This window comes from Schistocerca cancellata, chromosome 12 (assembly GCF_023864275.1).
Source record: "Schistocerca cancellata isolate TAMUIC-IGC-003103 chromosome 12, iqSchCanc2.1, whole genome shotgun sequence".
NCBI classification, from domain to species: domain Eukaryota; kingdom Metazoa; phylum Arthropoda; class Insecta; order Orthoptera; family Acrididae; genus Schistocerca; species Schistocerca cancellata.
The window spans coordinates 8,195,001-8,210,945 of NC_064637.1; the positions used below are offsets into that span (position 1 = coordinate 8,195,001).

The 15,945-nt window shown below is 43.7% G+C and overlaps 1 protein-coding gene across 2 annotated transcripts in view; it reads right to left on the reverse strand.

Annotated features, from left to right (window-relative positions):
- LOC126109731 (protein Lilipod) overlaps positions 1-15,945 on the reverse strand; it is a 368,395-nt gene that overhangs the window by 45,924 nt on the left and 306,526 nt on the right. For both annotated transcript variants that reach the window (XM_049914783.1, XM_049914782.1), the window contains exons 9-10: positions 14,318-14,549; positions 3,836-3,992 (exon numbers count right to left, since the gene is read on the reverse strand). In XM_049914783.1, the coding sequence (XP_049770740.1) occupies positions 3,836-3,992; positions 14,318-14,549 (389 nt within the window). The remainder of the gene's footprint in view (positions 1-3,835; positions 3,993-14,317; positions 14,550-15,945) is intronic.

Genomic DNA, 15,945 nt, shown 5'->3' on the forward strand with positions numbered 1-15,945 from the left:
GGTCAGGGGCGGGGGGTGAGAGAGAGTAGGGTCAGGGGCGGGGGGTGAGAGAGAGTAGGGTCAGGGGCGGGGGGTGAGAGAGAGTAGGGTCAGGGGCGGGGGGTGAGAGAGAGTAGGGTCAGGGGCGGGGGGTGAGAGAGAGTAGGGTCAGGGGCGGGGGGTGAGAGAGAGTAGGGTCAGGGGCGGGGGGTGAGAGAGAGTAGGGTCAGGGGCGGGGGGTGAGAGAGAGTAGGGTCAGGGGCGGGGGGTGAGAGAGAGTAGGGTCAGGGGCGGGGGGTGAGAGAGAGTAGGGTCAGGGGCGGGGGGGTGAGAGAGAGTAGGGTCAGGGGCGGGGGGGTGAGAGAGAGTAGGGTCAGGGGCGGGGGGTGAGAGAGAGTAGGGTCAGGGGCGGGGGGTGAGAGAGAGTAGGGTCAGGGGCGGGGGGTGAGAGAGAGTAGGGTCAGGGGCGGGGGGTGAGAGAGAGTAGGGTCAGGGGCGGGGGGTGAGAGAGAGTAGGGTCAGGGGCGGGGGGTGAGAGAGAGTAGGGTCAGGGGCGGGGGGGTGAGAGAGAGTAGGGTCAGGGGCGGGGGGTGAGAGAGAGTAGGGTCAGGGGCGGGGGGTGAGAGAGAGTAGGGTCAGGGGCGGGGGGTGAGAGAGAGTAGGGTCAGGGGCGGGGGGTGAGAGAGAGTAGGGTCAGGGGCGGGGGGTGAGAGAGAGTAGGGTCAGGGGCGGGGGGGTGAGAGAGAGTAGGGTCAGGGGCGGGGGGTGAGAGAGAGTAGGGTCAGGGGCGGGGGGTGAGAGAGAGTAGGGTCAGGGGCGGGGGGTGAGAGAGAGTAGGGTCAGGGGCGGGGGGTGAGAGAGAGTAGGGTCAGGGGCGGGGGGTGAGAGAGAGTAGGGTCAGGGGGGGGGAGAGAGTAGGGTCGAAGGGGGGGGGGAGAGAGTAGGGTCGAAGGGGGGGGGGAGAGAGTAGGGTCGAAGGGGGGGGGGGAGAGAGTAGGGTCGAAGGGGGGGGGGAGAGAGTAGGGTCGAAGGGGGGGGGGGAGAGAGTAGGGTCGAAGGGGGGGGAGAGAGTAGGGTCGAAGGGGGGGGAGAGAGTACGGTCGAAGGGGGGGGGAGAGAGTACGGTCGAAGGGGGGGGAGAGAGTACGGTCGATGGGGGGGGAGAGAGTAGGGTCGATGGGGGGGGAGAGAGTAGGGTCGATGGGGGGGGAGAGAGTAGGGACGATGGGGGGGAGAGAGTAGGGACGATGGGGGGGAGAGAGTAGGGACGATGGGGGGGAGAGAGTAGGGTCGATGGGGGGGACAGAGTAGGGTCGATGAGGGGGACAGAGTAGGGTCGATGAGGGGGACAGAGTAGGGTCGATGAGGGGGGACAGAGTAGGGTCGATGAGGGGGACAGAGTAGGGTCGATGAGGGGGACAGAGTAGGGTCGATGAGGGGGACAGAGTAGGGTCGATGAGGGGGACAGAGTAGGGTCGATGAGGGGGAGAGAGTAGGGTCGATGAGGGGGAGAGAGTAGGGTCGATGAGGGGGAGAGAGTAGGGTCGATGAGGGGGAGAGAGTAGGGTCGATGAGGGGGAGAGAGTAGGGTCGATGAGGGGGAGAGAGTAGGGTCGATGAGGGGGAGAGAGTAGGGTCGATGAGGGGGAGAGAGTAGGGTCGATGAGGGGGAGAGAGTAGGGTCGATGAGGGGGAGAGAGTAGGGTCGATGAGGGGGAGAGAGTAGGGTCGATGAGGGGGAGAGAGTAGGGTCGATGAGGGGGAGAGAGTTCGATGAGGGGGAGAGAGTAGGGTCGATGAGGGGGAGAGAGTAGGGTCGATGAGGGGGAGAGAGTAGGGTCGATGAGGGGGAGAGAGTAGGGTCGATGAGGGGGAGAGAGTAGGGTCGATGAGGGGGAGAGAGTAGGGTCGATGAGGGGGAGAGAGTAGGGTCGATGAGGGGGAGAGAGTAGGGTCGATGAGGGGGAGAGAGTAGGGTCGATGAGGGGGAGAGAGTAGGGTCGATGAGGGGGAGAGAGTAGGGTCGATGAGGGGGAGAGAGTAGGGTCGATGAGGGGGAGAGAGTAGGGTCGATGAGGGGGAGAGAGTAGGGTCGATGAGGGGGAGAGAGTAGGGTCGATGAGGGGGAGAGAGTAGGGTCGATGAGGGGGAGAGAGTAGGGTCGATGAGGGGGGAGAGAGTAGGGTCGATGAGGGGGAGAGAGTAGGGTCGATGAGGGGGAGAGAGTAGGGTCGATGAGGGGGAGAGAGTAGGGTCGATGAGGGGGAGAGAGTAGGGTCGATGAGGGGGAGAGAGTAGGGTCGATGAGGGGGAGAGAGTAGGGTCGAAGGGGGAGAGAGTAGGGTCGAAGGGGGGGGAGGAGGGTAGGGTGCAGGACAGCATCACAGCAAAGTTGCGCCATGCTCTCCCTTCAGCAAAGAAGTTGCTTTAAGCTCAGAACAGGTGAAGTGGGAAGTTAAATATAGGAGGTATGAGGGGGCAGTTTGTGTGCAGCTTAATGTAGTCAAGTGTATGGCACTGAGGGCTCTGAGTGGAACAGCAGAGCATCAGGCCAAGAAAACGGTGTGACTGAAGACTGTGTTGTAATAACAACTCCCATCTATGGCATTTGGTGAAGCGTCTTCCCTATTTGGCCTGCCCTCGGCCATTGATCTGCCTTCTGCACCACCCCCACCCCCCCTCCTCCTGTCCCAGTTGAGCTGCAGTACTGGGCTAAGCAGGCATGTATTTGAAAGCAGTAGTTTTCATTAACCAGTAAGCTCTGAAGGAGGACACTGCACAAAAGTTCAGCTGTGTTTTCAGTCTCACATAACCAGCACAGATTCTGAAAATACAGTCCTTGACCAGTACAAATGGTTCTTTATTCACATGAAGTAATCAGTGTTACCAGCAAAGGATCTCAAATTGGTTCTGTATTTCTAGATTTCCAGAAGGCGTTCGATAACATCCCTCACAAGCAACTTCTAAACAAACTGCACACCTATGGCGTATCATCTCACTTAGGCCACTGCATTTGTAGTTGGCTATCAGACAGACCATAATTTGTATTAATTGATGTGAAGTGATACGTGTTGCTCACCAGGAAGTGTTACAGACTCTCTGCTCTTCCTGAACTATATGAATTATGTGCGAGCCAATCTGAGCATCCCTCTAAAATTTTTTTTCAGATGCTGCTGTCATTTGTCATCCATTAAACTCATCAAAAGATCAAACCAAATTGCAAAATTATTTAGACAAGATATCTGTACGGTGCAAAAAGTGAGAGTGAGTTGCAAAGGTCAAGTGTGAGGTCATCGACATGAGAACTAGAAGGAATCTGTTAAATTTCACAAATTTAAAGGCTGTCAATACAACTAAATACCTAGGGATTATAATTGTGAACAACTTAAAACCGGAACAACTGCACAGAAAATGGTGTGGGGAAGGTGAAACCAAGATTCTGTTTTATTGGCAGAACACTTAAAAGATGCAATAAGTCTTCTAAAGAGGCTGCCTACATTATCCTTGTACTTCCTCTTCTGCAATACTGCTGTGTGGTATGGACAAATGATCACTGTGATAAAACAGCGTGCACGGAAAGCGTTAAGTGTTCATTCACTGGCACACTATTCTCGAGTGGAACAGTACAGAAATAAGTCTAAAAGTGGTTCACATACGTACGAATTGCAGAGTAATCGTGCAGATGCAGATTAGATTTACGCGTAGGCAGCAAAATGTGAAAGTCTCCACAGTTAATTGAAGACAAAAGGGCAGCTGTACGGAACGATAAAGACTCAATATTTCATTCAGTGTTTGCGGCAGACAAGGATCGTAAGAAACGTGCCCGCACCCCCTCGCCAGCACGGCAGCCACCTACCACGACCAGAGCTCCTGCCGCACCTTCGCCGTGAACCTGTTGGCGAGGCACAGTGCGGCGCAGCCGCCAAAACCCACGTTGTACAGAAGCACAATCTCCATGTTGCCCAGCCACCGGATCTTCCCGAAGTCGCCCAGCAGGTCGAAGTTGGTGAAGCCTGCAGAACAACATAATGAAATACACCTCAGTGGCACTTTTTGAAATGACTACACATTTCCTTCAAAGTGCCGAGTTTTACGAATGACACCAGTAATTATTAACAATTATCTCACCATTACAATAATAATGAACTGTTAATTCTCGTTCCACCTGCTTTGCAATTGCCCTTCAAAACATTGTGAAGTAACAGCCAATGTTATGCAGTATTAGAGAACACAGTGCACACAACTACACACGTCCAGTCGTATTAATGCGACCACCTGTCAAAAGCCCGAAAAACCACCTTTCTCAGTGCGGACACGTAGGAAGAGATTCGACGAGAGGCCAAGTCTACTCCAGGGCCGTGGCCACCTGCACTAGGTTTCTCAGTTGAGAACCCGTGGTGCAAAGAGCCAGATTGACACGGTGGGCTCAAATTCGGCGAGTTCGGCGACCAGGGGAGTACGGCAAGCTCATCGTGGTGTCTCAAAAACACACGCGGACACTGCAAGCTGTGCGATATATTGCATCTTCCTACTGGTAGATGCCACCGTGCTGAGGAAAAACAAACTACACGTAGGGATGCACACAGTCCCCACAGATAGATACACAGCTGTGTCAATCCACTGTGCCTTCGAGAGTGACGAGATCACCCGGGGAATGTTAGGAAAACATTCCACAGACCGTAACGCTCCCTCCTCCGGCCCGGGCTCCTTCGCTTTTAGACATTTCACACTGTACTCGCCAACTGCCGTCTCTCCGGCGGATCGTAAAACACGATTCACCTGGAAAGGTCACCTACAGCTACTTGTGGGCACCCACTTGCTGTAGTGGTGTGCAAATTCCAGCCTTCACAGCAGTTAGCACCAGTGCACGAACCAGGTGCCTGCTGTGGAGGCCCGTATGCAGCAATGCTCACCGAACGGTCGCTGGGGAGACACTGTCGGTAACCCCTCAGTTCATCTGGGGGATCGACGGCTGCACGTCTATTCAGCCGTACACATCTCCACAGCTGTCATTCACCCCTGTCGTCCGTGGCCTGCAGTGCACCACAGTTGTCTCTCTGTCGCTTTTGGACACTTCAATTTTGGCATAATACACGACATATGAGGCAGCACACTGGTTTATAAACTTAGTCATTTTGGAAATGCTACCACCTTTACCCCGAAAGCCGACAACCGTGACCTTTCGAAATCTCTCCGTTTCCACATTATGTCGACAGCTGCAGTTTTCTGCGTCGACCCGATGTGCTCTATATACCCTCCGAGTCTAACACTGCCGTCTGCCATCTGCGAGTGTCGACATCGGACGTAGGCTGTGCTCACATTAATGTGGCTGGACTGTGTAGTATACAACCTGACACCCGTCTACGAGATAAGTCTGAAACATTCGGTGCACGATCTCGTAAAATAAAGGAAACGAGAGCTACAAACAAAGTACCTTTACTGGCCCTCAAAGGAATTGCCATTAGCTTCGACGTACTTGTGTCATCGGTTGTAAAGCTGTCGGAAACTGCCAGAAAAGGCTTTTCTGGAATTCTCTGAAGCACCACAGTTACACGTAACGCCTGTGAAGCGCAAGGCTTTCAGGGCTAATATAAGGTGGAGACACAAGAAAAACTCTGACTCGTGCAAATCTGGAGAATATTCGACAACAGTCACCTCTTGTCGAGCGAGAAAGTTGACGAGCAAACACTGTGTCTGTACGACGACGTGTGATCGCAGTACTTCGAGCAATTAAACGAGAAATGTTTACCAACAGTTTCCGACAGCTTTACAACAGATGTCAGATGCGTGTTGCTACTAATAGTGATCACACTGAAGGAAACTAAAGGTATTTTGTTTTTAGCCCTTATTTCCTTTATTTTTCGAGACCGATCACCCAAAGGTTTGAGGTGCACCTTTTATATTTCATATTTGTTATTTATCTTTTAACATTTGCACTGTCTTTTAGTTCTTTTGTATAGATATGCCTCAGTTTCGATTGTAATTTTTCTTCCATTTATAATCTCAAATCAGTAAGTAGACAAACTAGTAACGTCAATCCATAATCTGCAAATATCGAGGCGTGCATTATTAATGTCACTTAAATTGTACAATCTCTCCTCCTCTCCCCCCCCCCCCCCCCAAAAAAAAAGAAAAAGATCAGTTTTGTAAAAGTCATATTTGCTGAAAAATTTTAATACATTAATCAATGTTCACATTTAAGACAATGATAAAGCTCTCAGTAAGTAAGAAAAATGTTAAATAGAGAAGTGTGAGACCTAAGTGTGGGAGTTCTGGTAATTTTGCCAACAGAAGGGAAAGCTTAACAAAACATTATGATTGTAATTATGCTTACTAAAAAGTCAAGAAGTATGTAATAGCAAGCTGCTGTGACATTATTTGGACTATAGGAGCTTAATTATGTCAAGTTGTGACAGAGAAAAGAGTAGGGTAAGAGGAGCATGAGGAGGAGTGAACCAGCCCATTATGGTCACAGTACACTTACTTACTGAACACACCTTGTATCTCGTGAATGGATTACGGCCAATGCCCAAAGTGCACAAGACATTTTCAACAAAAAATACTTTTCCATAAATATCAAAATTCATTATTAGAACTCTGTCATAAAACCAGTGTGTGTGTGTGTACACGTCTGAGGTCTTGTCTTCTCTCAGAGTTGTTTACTAGCGGAAACCAAAGAAAAGAGAGAAAGATCTAACATACAACACTGGCTCCAAACTATAAAAATGGATCTATATTCAAGATATTTCAACAAGAAATACAGGATGTCCCAAGAGAAATGGTCAATATTCAGGGATACGATAGGACCGATCATTCGAAGCACAAAAAAATCTAGTAAACATGGGCTCTCAACTCCATACTTTAAGAGCTATGAGCACTCCATCATCATTACTGAGACATTCATCTTTTCTACTGATCAAAGCTCTTAAGGTATGTGTTTTAGAGCCAATGTTTAATAGAGTTTTTTTGCTTTGAATGATCCTTCCTGTCATTTCCCTGAATACTGACCACTCCAGTTGTGAAACTTTGTATATTCTAAAATTAGAAGGAATGACTTAAAATAGATGCAATTCACCGTCAACATTATTGATTCAAAACTAAAGAAGGAACATCTCAGTGCACAGGTGTCAAGAAAAATCTTGAAAGAACAGGTATAAGACCATAAGACACACAAAGCAACTGCAGTTGCACTTGGGCTTTCTGAGAGGGGAAATGGACAACTGGTAGCACATGATCAAATGGATGCTATGCTGGACACTACCCTTTAAGAAAGCAAATCTGGCTTAGGAGTAGTAGTAGTAGTAGTAGTAGTAGTAGTAGTAGTAGGTAGTAGTAGTAGTAGCAGTAGATGATGATGATGATGTGGTCTTCAGTATAAAGACTGGTTTGATGCAGCTCTCCACACTACTCTATCCTGTGCAAGCCTCTATCTCTGAATAACTACTACAGCACTAGCAAATCTGCCTACTGAATTCATCTCTTGGTATCCCTCTACAACTTTTACCCCTCGCGCTTCCGTACAGTACTAAATTGGTAGTCCCTTCATGTCTGAGAATATGTCCTGTCAACCGATCCCTTCTTCCAGTCATGTACTACAAAGTTCTTTTTTCCCCTATCTGATTCAGTACTTCCTCATTAGTTATTCAATATACCAATCTCATCTTCTGTAGCACCACATTTGCTTCTTGTCCAAGTTCCATATCTTACACTTTCTCACTGTTGACATCTTTCATTTTATACCCTCTCTTCTTCAACCATTATCAGTTATTTTGCTACCCAAGCAGCAAAACTGATCATCTACTTTCAGTGCCTCATTTCCTAATCCAGTTCTATCAGAGTAAACTGATTTAAATTGACTACATTCCATTAACCTTTATTTTTACTTTTCTCAATATTCATCTTAAAACGTTTTATTGAGGTAGTAACGACACTATTCACCTGTTCTCTCGAGTCCTTTGCCACCTCGAACAGAATTACAACGTCATCAGCAAATTGTTAAGTTTTTATTATCTGTCCCTGAACCTTAAGTCACTATCCAAATTTATACTTTGTTTCCATCATAGCTTGCTTGATGTTCAGACTGAATAATACCAGAAACCTCTACAACTCTATCCCACTCCCTGCTTATCTACATTTACATCTACACCCACTCTCTGCAGACAACCTAAGTACATGGCAGACGGTATGTCCCACTGAATCAGTTATTACAATTTCTTCCCTTTCCATTCATACACGGAGTGTGAGAAGAATGGTGGTTTAAATACCTCTCTGTGTGCTGTAATTAATCTAATCTTGTCCTCACGATCCCTACATGAGTGATACGTAGGGGGCCAAATATATTACTAGCATCGTCATTTAATTCTGGTTCTTTAAGCTTTGTACATAGGCTTTTCCCAGGATAGTTTAAGCCCATCTTCACAAGTCAGCCACATAAATTTCTTCAGCATCTCTGTGACACTCTCCCATGAATCAAACAAACCTCTGACCATTTGTGCTGCCCTTCTCTGTATACATTCAGTATCTTCTCCTACTCTTATTTGGTTCAGGTGCCATACACTTTAACAACATTCTAGAATGGGTTGCACGAGTGATTTGCAAGCAATCTCCTTTGTACACTGATTACACTTCCCTAGTATTCCACCAATAAATCAAAGTCTACCACCTGCTTTACCCACGACTGAGGCTACGTGATCGTTCCACTTAGTAGGCACACGAAGTGTTACACCCATGTATTTGTATGCGTCGGGCGATTCAAACTGTAATTCACCGATATTACGGTCGTAGGACACAACTTTTTTGTTTTGTGAAGTGCTCAGCTTTACATTTCTGAAATTTAAAACAAGTTGGCAATATCTGCACCATTTTGAAATCATATAAAGATTGGCACAAATATTTAAGCTTCCTCTATCAGACAGTACTTCATTATTGGTAACTGTGTCATGTGCAAAAAGGCTGAGGCTACCTACTATTAATTTTGTCCACAAGGTCACTGATATACAACACGAACAGCAAGTGTTCGAAAATACATTCCCGGTGCACACCTGTAATTGCTTTTACATCTGATAATTTTCCATCTACATTTCAGTTAAAAGAAAAGTCAATAAATGAGAATAAGTGTTACAACGGGTCCGAGGTCTCAAATCGAGCAGAAAGCATCAATCGAGAACTCTTTACAGTTTGCACCCACCGGAATCATTTCCACAGAGTACGTTCTCGTTCTCTCGGGGAACCCTACAGTGACAATACGGTGCCCGATTTGGGTTTCATCGATCACAAACTTTTTCGTAGTGTTTTATGCTCACATCGGCCAGGCCTTAAAGACCGTTACAACTAGCCTGTACAAATGAATTAACACAACTATATTCTGATCACAGAGTGTAACAGCTGAGAAAATTAGAAACCAAATCACCACAATAATAGGTCGATTAAATGTTAAGCAAGAATGTAAATATAAAATGCAAATTGCTCCCCATACATTAAATATGCACGAAATTCTGAAACTATCAATTTGTTGTGGAAGGATGGCTCCGAGCACTACGGGACGTAACTACTGAGATCATCAGTCCACAGAAGGATGGCTCTGTCTGATAATATCAGAATAATTATGTGATTACCATAAATCACTTTTATTAAAATTCCAATATCACAGTGACCATTACGTTCTAATTTATCTGTGGTCCGAGAAGAAATAGAGTGGGGTCATAGCCGAGGTATCCGAAATGTTTGGCGTTTCGAAAGGCACCGAATCAAAGATTTATATTTCACAATGGGAAACTGGAGGAATACTGTCCGATAAGTTGCAGCAGAGACAGAAGTGAGTGTCAAGTGACCGCGACAGGTGCTCGTCGAAGAGAATTGTGACAAAAAATAAGATGGCGACAGCTTTTGTAGTCACCGCAGAACTGATTGCCGCACAAGCAAACCCTGTCGGGGCTAAAGTGGCATGCGAAGGGAGCTCTGTAAGCAGGGACTTGCAGGACAAGCCGGAGCCGCAGTTACAAAACTGTCCAACGGTCACGTATTTTATCCTTATAAGCATTCTGTCATTGTCAATCTAGTAAGGTTTCGATTACTTTCTAAATTAAATTACAGGTCTGATGATGCTCATGTGATATGACCAAAACCGGTCACCTATGTTCTTGAAGCATACGTGGTGTAATCGAGACTGAATTTTTGAAAGAAAAATTTTTAATAAACTATATTTAAAATTATTATTTTAAATTTATTGAAGACATGTAAAAGTTAGAACTATCACAGTCACAGATGACAGGAGTGAATAGGGTTTCTGGAGGTCAAAAGTGATTACATTTGCAGTAATATTTACAGAACCTGCAATGAAAGTGGTCAGTGTTTAGTACACGATTTTAATATACAACACATACATACATTAACACTTCTCACTTAATTTTTTTTTACAGCTATAGCTATAATTTTAGTATCATTTACATCATGTACACAAAGGTATCCATTTGAAATGCATTTGTAGAGTCCACCTGCACCCAAGTGGTTAAAGTTCAAGAATATTATGAAGACTTTAAAGTTTCTTTGTTTAATTTATTATTATTATTATTATTATTATTATTATTTCTTTCTTTCTTTCCTTTCTCAGACATTATGTCTGGTTATTATTATTATTATTATTATTATTATTATTATTTCTATTTTTCTCAGACCTTAGGTCTGGTTAAAAATCGAAAGTGACGCGGACCTTGATCAAGCGTCACTTCCATTTAACTGTACGGTGTATGTTATATTGCATTTAGGAACTTTCGGGTAATTGAACATGTATCAATAATTACGGATTTCTGTAGTTGTATACATAAGTTTGGATGTAGCTGTATTGCATTGATGTACTGGTGGATATTGTGTGGTATGACTCCTGTAGTTGATAGTATAATTGGTATAATGTCAACTTTATTCTGATGCCACATGTCCTTGACTTCCTCAGCCAGTTGGATGTATTTTTCAATTTTTTCTCCTGTTTTCTTTTGTATATTTGTTGTATTGGGTATGGATATTTCGATTAGTTGTGTTAATTTCTTCTTTTTATTGGTGAGTATGATGTCAGGTTTGTGATGTGGTGTTGTTTTATCTGTTATAATGGTTCTGTTCCAGTATAATTTGTATTCATCATTCTCCAGTACATTTTGTGGTGCATACTTGTATGTGGGAGCGTGTTGTTTTATTAGTTTATGTTTTATGGCAAGCTGTTGATGTATTATTTTTGCTACATTGTCATGTCTTCTGGGGTATTCTGTATTTGCTAGTATTGTACATCCACTTGTGATGTGATCTACTGTTTCTATTTGTTGTTTTCAAAGTCTGCATTTATCTGTTGTGGTATTGGGATCTTTAATAATATGCTTGCTGTAATATCTGGTGTTTATTGTTTGATCCTATATTGCAATCATGAATCCTTCCGTCTCACTGAATAATTTGCCTTTTCTTAGCCACGTGTTGGATGCGTCTTGATCGATGTATGGCTGTGTTAGATGATACGGGTGCTTGCCATGTAGCGTTTTCTTTTTCCAATTTACTTTCTTCGTATCGGTTGATGTTATGTGATCTAAAGGGTTGTAGAAGTGGTTATGAAATTGCGGTGGTGTAGCCGATGTATTTATATGAGTGATTGCTTTGTGTATTTTGCTAGTTTCTGCTCGTTCTAGAAAGAATTTTCTTAAATTGTCTACCTGTCCATAATGTAGGTTTTTTATGTCGATAAATCCCCTTCCTCCTTCCTTTCTACTTAATGTGAATCTTTCAGTTGCTGAATGTATGTGATGTATTCTATATTTGTGGCATTGTGATCGTGTAAGTGTATTGAGTGCTTCTAGGTCTGTGTTACTCCATTTCACTACTCCAAATGAGTAGGTCAATATTGGTATAGCATACGCATTTATAGCTTTTGTCTTGTTTCTTGCTGTCAATTCTGTTTTCAGTATTTTTGTTAGTCTTTGTCTATATTTTTCTTTTAGTTCTTCTTTAATATTTGTATTATTCTATTCCTATTTTTTGTCTGTATCCTAGATATTTATAGGCATCTGTTTTTTCCATCTCTTCTATGCAGTCACTGGGGTTATCCAATATGTAATCTTCTTGTTTAGTGTGTTTTCCCCTGACAATGCTATTTTTCTTACATTTGTCTGTTCCAAAAGCCATATTTATATCATTGCTGAATACTTCTGTTATCTTTAGTAATTGGTTGAGTTGTTGATTGGTTGCTGCCAGTAGTTTTAGATCATCCATGTATAGCAAATGTGTGATTTTGTGTTGGTATGTTCCAGTAATATTATATCCATAATTTGTATTATTTAGCATGTTGGATAGTGGGTTCAGAGCACAGCAGAACCAGAAAGGACTTAATGAGTCTCCTTGGTATATTCCACGCTTAATCTGTATTGGCTGTGATGTGATATTATTTGAATTTGTTTGGATATTAAGTGTGGTTTTCCAATTTTTCATTACTATGTTTAGGAACTGTATCAATTTAGGATCTACTTTGTATATTTCCAATATTTGTAGTAACCATGAGTGGGGTACACAATCAAAAGCTTTTTGGTAATCAATGTATGCGTAGTGTAGCGACCTTTGTTTAGTTTTAGCTTGATATGTCACCTCTGCATCTATTATCAGTTGCTCTTTACATCCTCGTCCTCCTTTGCAACAGCCTTTTTGTTCTTCATTTATAATTTTGTTCCGTGATGTATATGTCATTAATTTCTGTGTAATGACTGAAGTTAATATTTTGTATATTGTTGGTAGGCATGTTATGGGGCGATATTTAGCTGGGTTTGCTGTGTCTGTTTGATCTTTAGGTTTCAGATAAGTTATTCCATGTGTAAGTGTATCAGGGAATGTGTATGGGTCTGCAATGTAACTATTAAATAATTTAGTTAGATGTGAATGTGTTGAGGTGAACTTCTTTAGCCAGAAATTTGCAATTTTATCTTTTCCAGGGGCTTTCCAATTGTGAGTAGAATTAATTGCTTGGGTGACTTCATGTTGCAAAATTATCACTTCAGGCATTTGTGGTATCATCTTGTATGTGTCTGTTTCTGCTTGTATCCACCGTGCATGCCTGTTATGTTGTACCGGGTTTGACCATATGTTGCTCCAGAAGTGTTCCATGTCTGTTATGTTTGGTGGATTGTCTATTTTAATGTGTGTGTTATCTATTGTCTGGTAAAATTTCTTTTGGTTTGTGTTGAATGTTTGGTTTTGTTTCCTTCTATTTTCACTTTTTTTGTATTTTCTAAGTCGTTTGGCCAATGCTTGTAATTTCTGCTTCTTTTCATCTAATTGCTCTATCGCTTCTTGTTGTGAGATTTTACCTAACCTTTTTCTTTTTTTTTCTGACATTTCATTTCTTATAAATTGTGTTAGCTGTCCGGTGTCTTTTCTCAGTTTTTCTATTCTGATCTGTAGCCTGTGTTGCCATGCTGGTTTTGTGGGTTTCTTCTGTGTGTTGGTTGGTTCTGATCTCTGCCTAGTGTGTATATGTGAGCGCTCCTATATAAACCAGTAGTTGTAACTCTTCCATAGTTGTATTTTCATTTATTTTGTTGTGTACGATTGTGTTGATAGTTTTTATTGTTGTTTCGACTTGTGGGTTATTTGGCGGTCTATGCAAGAATGGTCTAATGTCTGTATTTGTGTCTTTGTATTCTATATATGTCAGCTGAAATTTTTCTTCTATATCTAACACGTGTGTTACTTCGTGTTCTATTTGTGCTTTTCTGGTGGCTGTCTTAAGATTTCGTTTTCCTCCGATTGTTTAATTGATGCGTGTTGTCCTTTGTTTGTTTGCTCTGGGATGTTTGAGTCCATTACTGTGTTTTCGTCTTCTTCTGATTGCACATTATTTTGTTCCAGTATTTGTTGTACTTGTTGTTTGATGTTTTCTAATTCTGACTGGGGTATCCTGTTATTTTTTATTATTACACGGATCTGATCAGCTAGTCGTCGTTCTGTTAAAAATTTTAATTCTGGGTATCTGGTAATAAATGTACAAGTGATCCTCAAGTACCGGACAAAGGAATCCCACGTATTCGTGTGCCGTCAGCTACACTGCCTTAAGATAAACAGTTTCTAACTGTAATACTCGACTTACTGTGTTAAGCCTTTTATATAAGATTACACTTCTGAAACCTAAGATTATATCAAAATTTTTAAAATTCTCGCTTTAACGATACAAAATACTGTAAATCGATTTTATTTGCCCGTCTGAGTAATTAGGAAGGCAACCTGCAACTGTGACTCCACACCCGGAACCACAAACCGGGTCATTCCTCCAGTAACACAGATAAGGCGACAGTGCGACAGGGCACCAGCGACGTACCGAGTATACGAGCGAGCAGCGGCAGTGCAGAGCTGAGCACGAGCAGCAGGGCGCAGTTGGCGACGACGTGCGTGAAGGGCGTGCGGGCGCGACGCGGCTTCACGCGGCGCAGGCCGGGCAGCGTGTAGACGCCCACCGAGGAGGTGGCCACCAGGTAGCAGATGAGGGCGATCTCCAGCAGTGCGCCCACGGGGCCCAGCTTCGACAGCGGCCGCAGCCCCAGTATGAAGTCCTGTGCGGCACACAGTCTACTGTCAGCCCACCGCACCGGGCCCGCTTACCGTAATGTGGCCACAAATTTCGATTGACCCTCGAGTGGTGTATTTTGTACAAATGTAAAGTACTTTACCTAGTTAAATGTGTACGAGCAAAATCGCATTTTAATCTCACTTTAATGAAACGACAGTACAGTGAACTTTAATTATGCCACTCTGTTGCTACAGACACGTGTTGCCCCAGAGTAATGACCCACTGAAAACTTTAAACAGTACAGCTGCATGAGTCCCAGCCGACCACTTATTTGATTACTAATTATATTGTAAACAGCTGCCTCATTGTGGGACTGAGCAGTTAGCTCATAATCTGAGTTATTTTCCTGCACGGAACATAATTTTTCACCCTGCTTAATGTTTATTTTATTTTGTATAACTACTGTTCACTCTGATGTATTACAACAGTATTTATCACTGTGTTAGCTGAAGCAATGACGAATGAAAAGGTACGGGCTCAAAAGTGTGAAACAACAATGGAATAGTGCGAAACAATTTCATTTGTGTTTCGTGCACTTTATAGACGAGCATGCCCGCTCACGGGTTAATAATCTAAAGCTCTTGGATATATGCCGAGTAAATCGGCATACTGACTGAAACGGGGGAAAGACACGGAGTAGAGTACGCACGGAGAGCTTCGAGAGATGAAATAGGTAAAAGACAATGCCTAATAGAAATTCTCAGATATAGCAGGAGATATCGAATTGCACTGATGAGAGGAGAATTTATAAAAATGCAGCAAATGAAGTAGGCAAAAGGAAATACAAACGTCTAAAATGAGATTGACAGAATGGCTAGAGGACAAATGTAAGGGTATAGAAACATACGTAACTAGAGGAGTGAAAGACAATGAGTATGGGACAATTAAAGAGGCCCTAGGAGAAAAATAAGCAGCTGTATAAATATCAGGAGATCAGGTGGAAAACATTCCTAAGCACAGAAGGAAAAGCTGAAAGGAGTATATACCAGGTCTGTACACTAGAGATGAACTCGAAGCCAACAAAACACTTTAGTCGAAACGAGTCCCCCGAAGTAGATGACGTTCCGTCAGAAATACTGATAGCCTCGGGAGAGCCGATCGTGACAAAATTATTCCGCCTTGTCAGCAAGGTGTACAAGACAGATGAAATGCCCTCCGACTCCAGGAAGAATGTATTAATTCCACTTCCAAAGAAAGCAGGTGCTGACACGTGTGATTATTATTGAACTATCAGGGAATAAGTCATGACTGCAAAATACTGACACGAATTATTTACAGAAGAATGCAAAAACTGGTAGAAACTGACCTTGGGGTAGATCAGTTTGGATTCCACAGAAATGTACGAACTCTTACAAGATAAGCTACTAAGGAAAGATAAA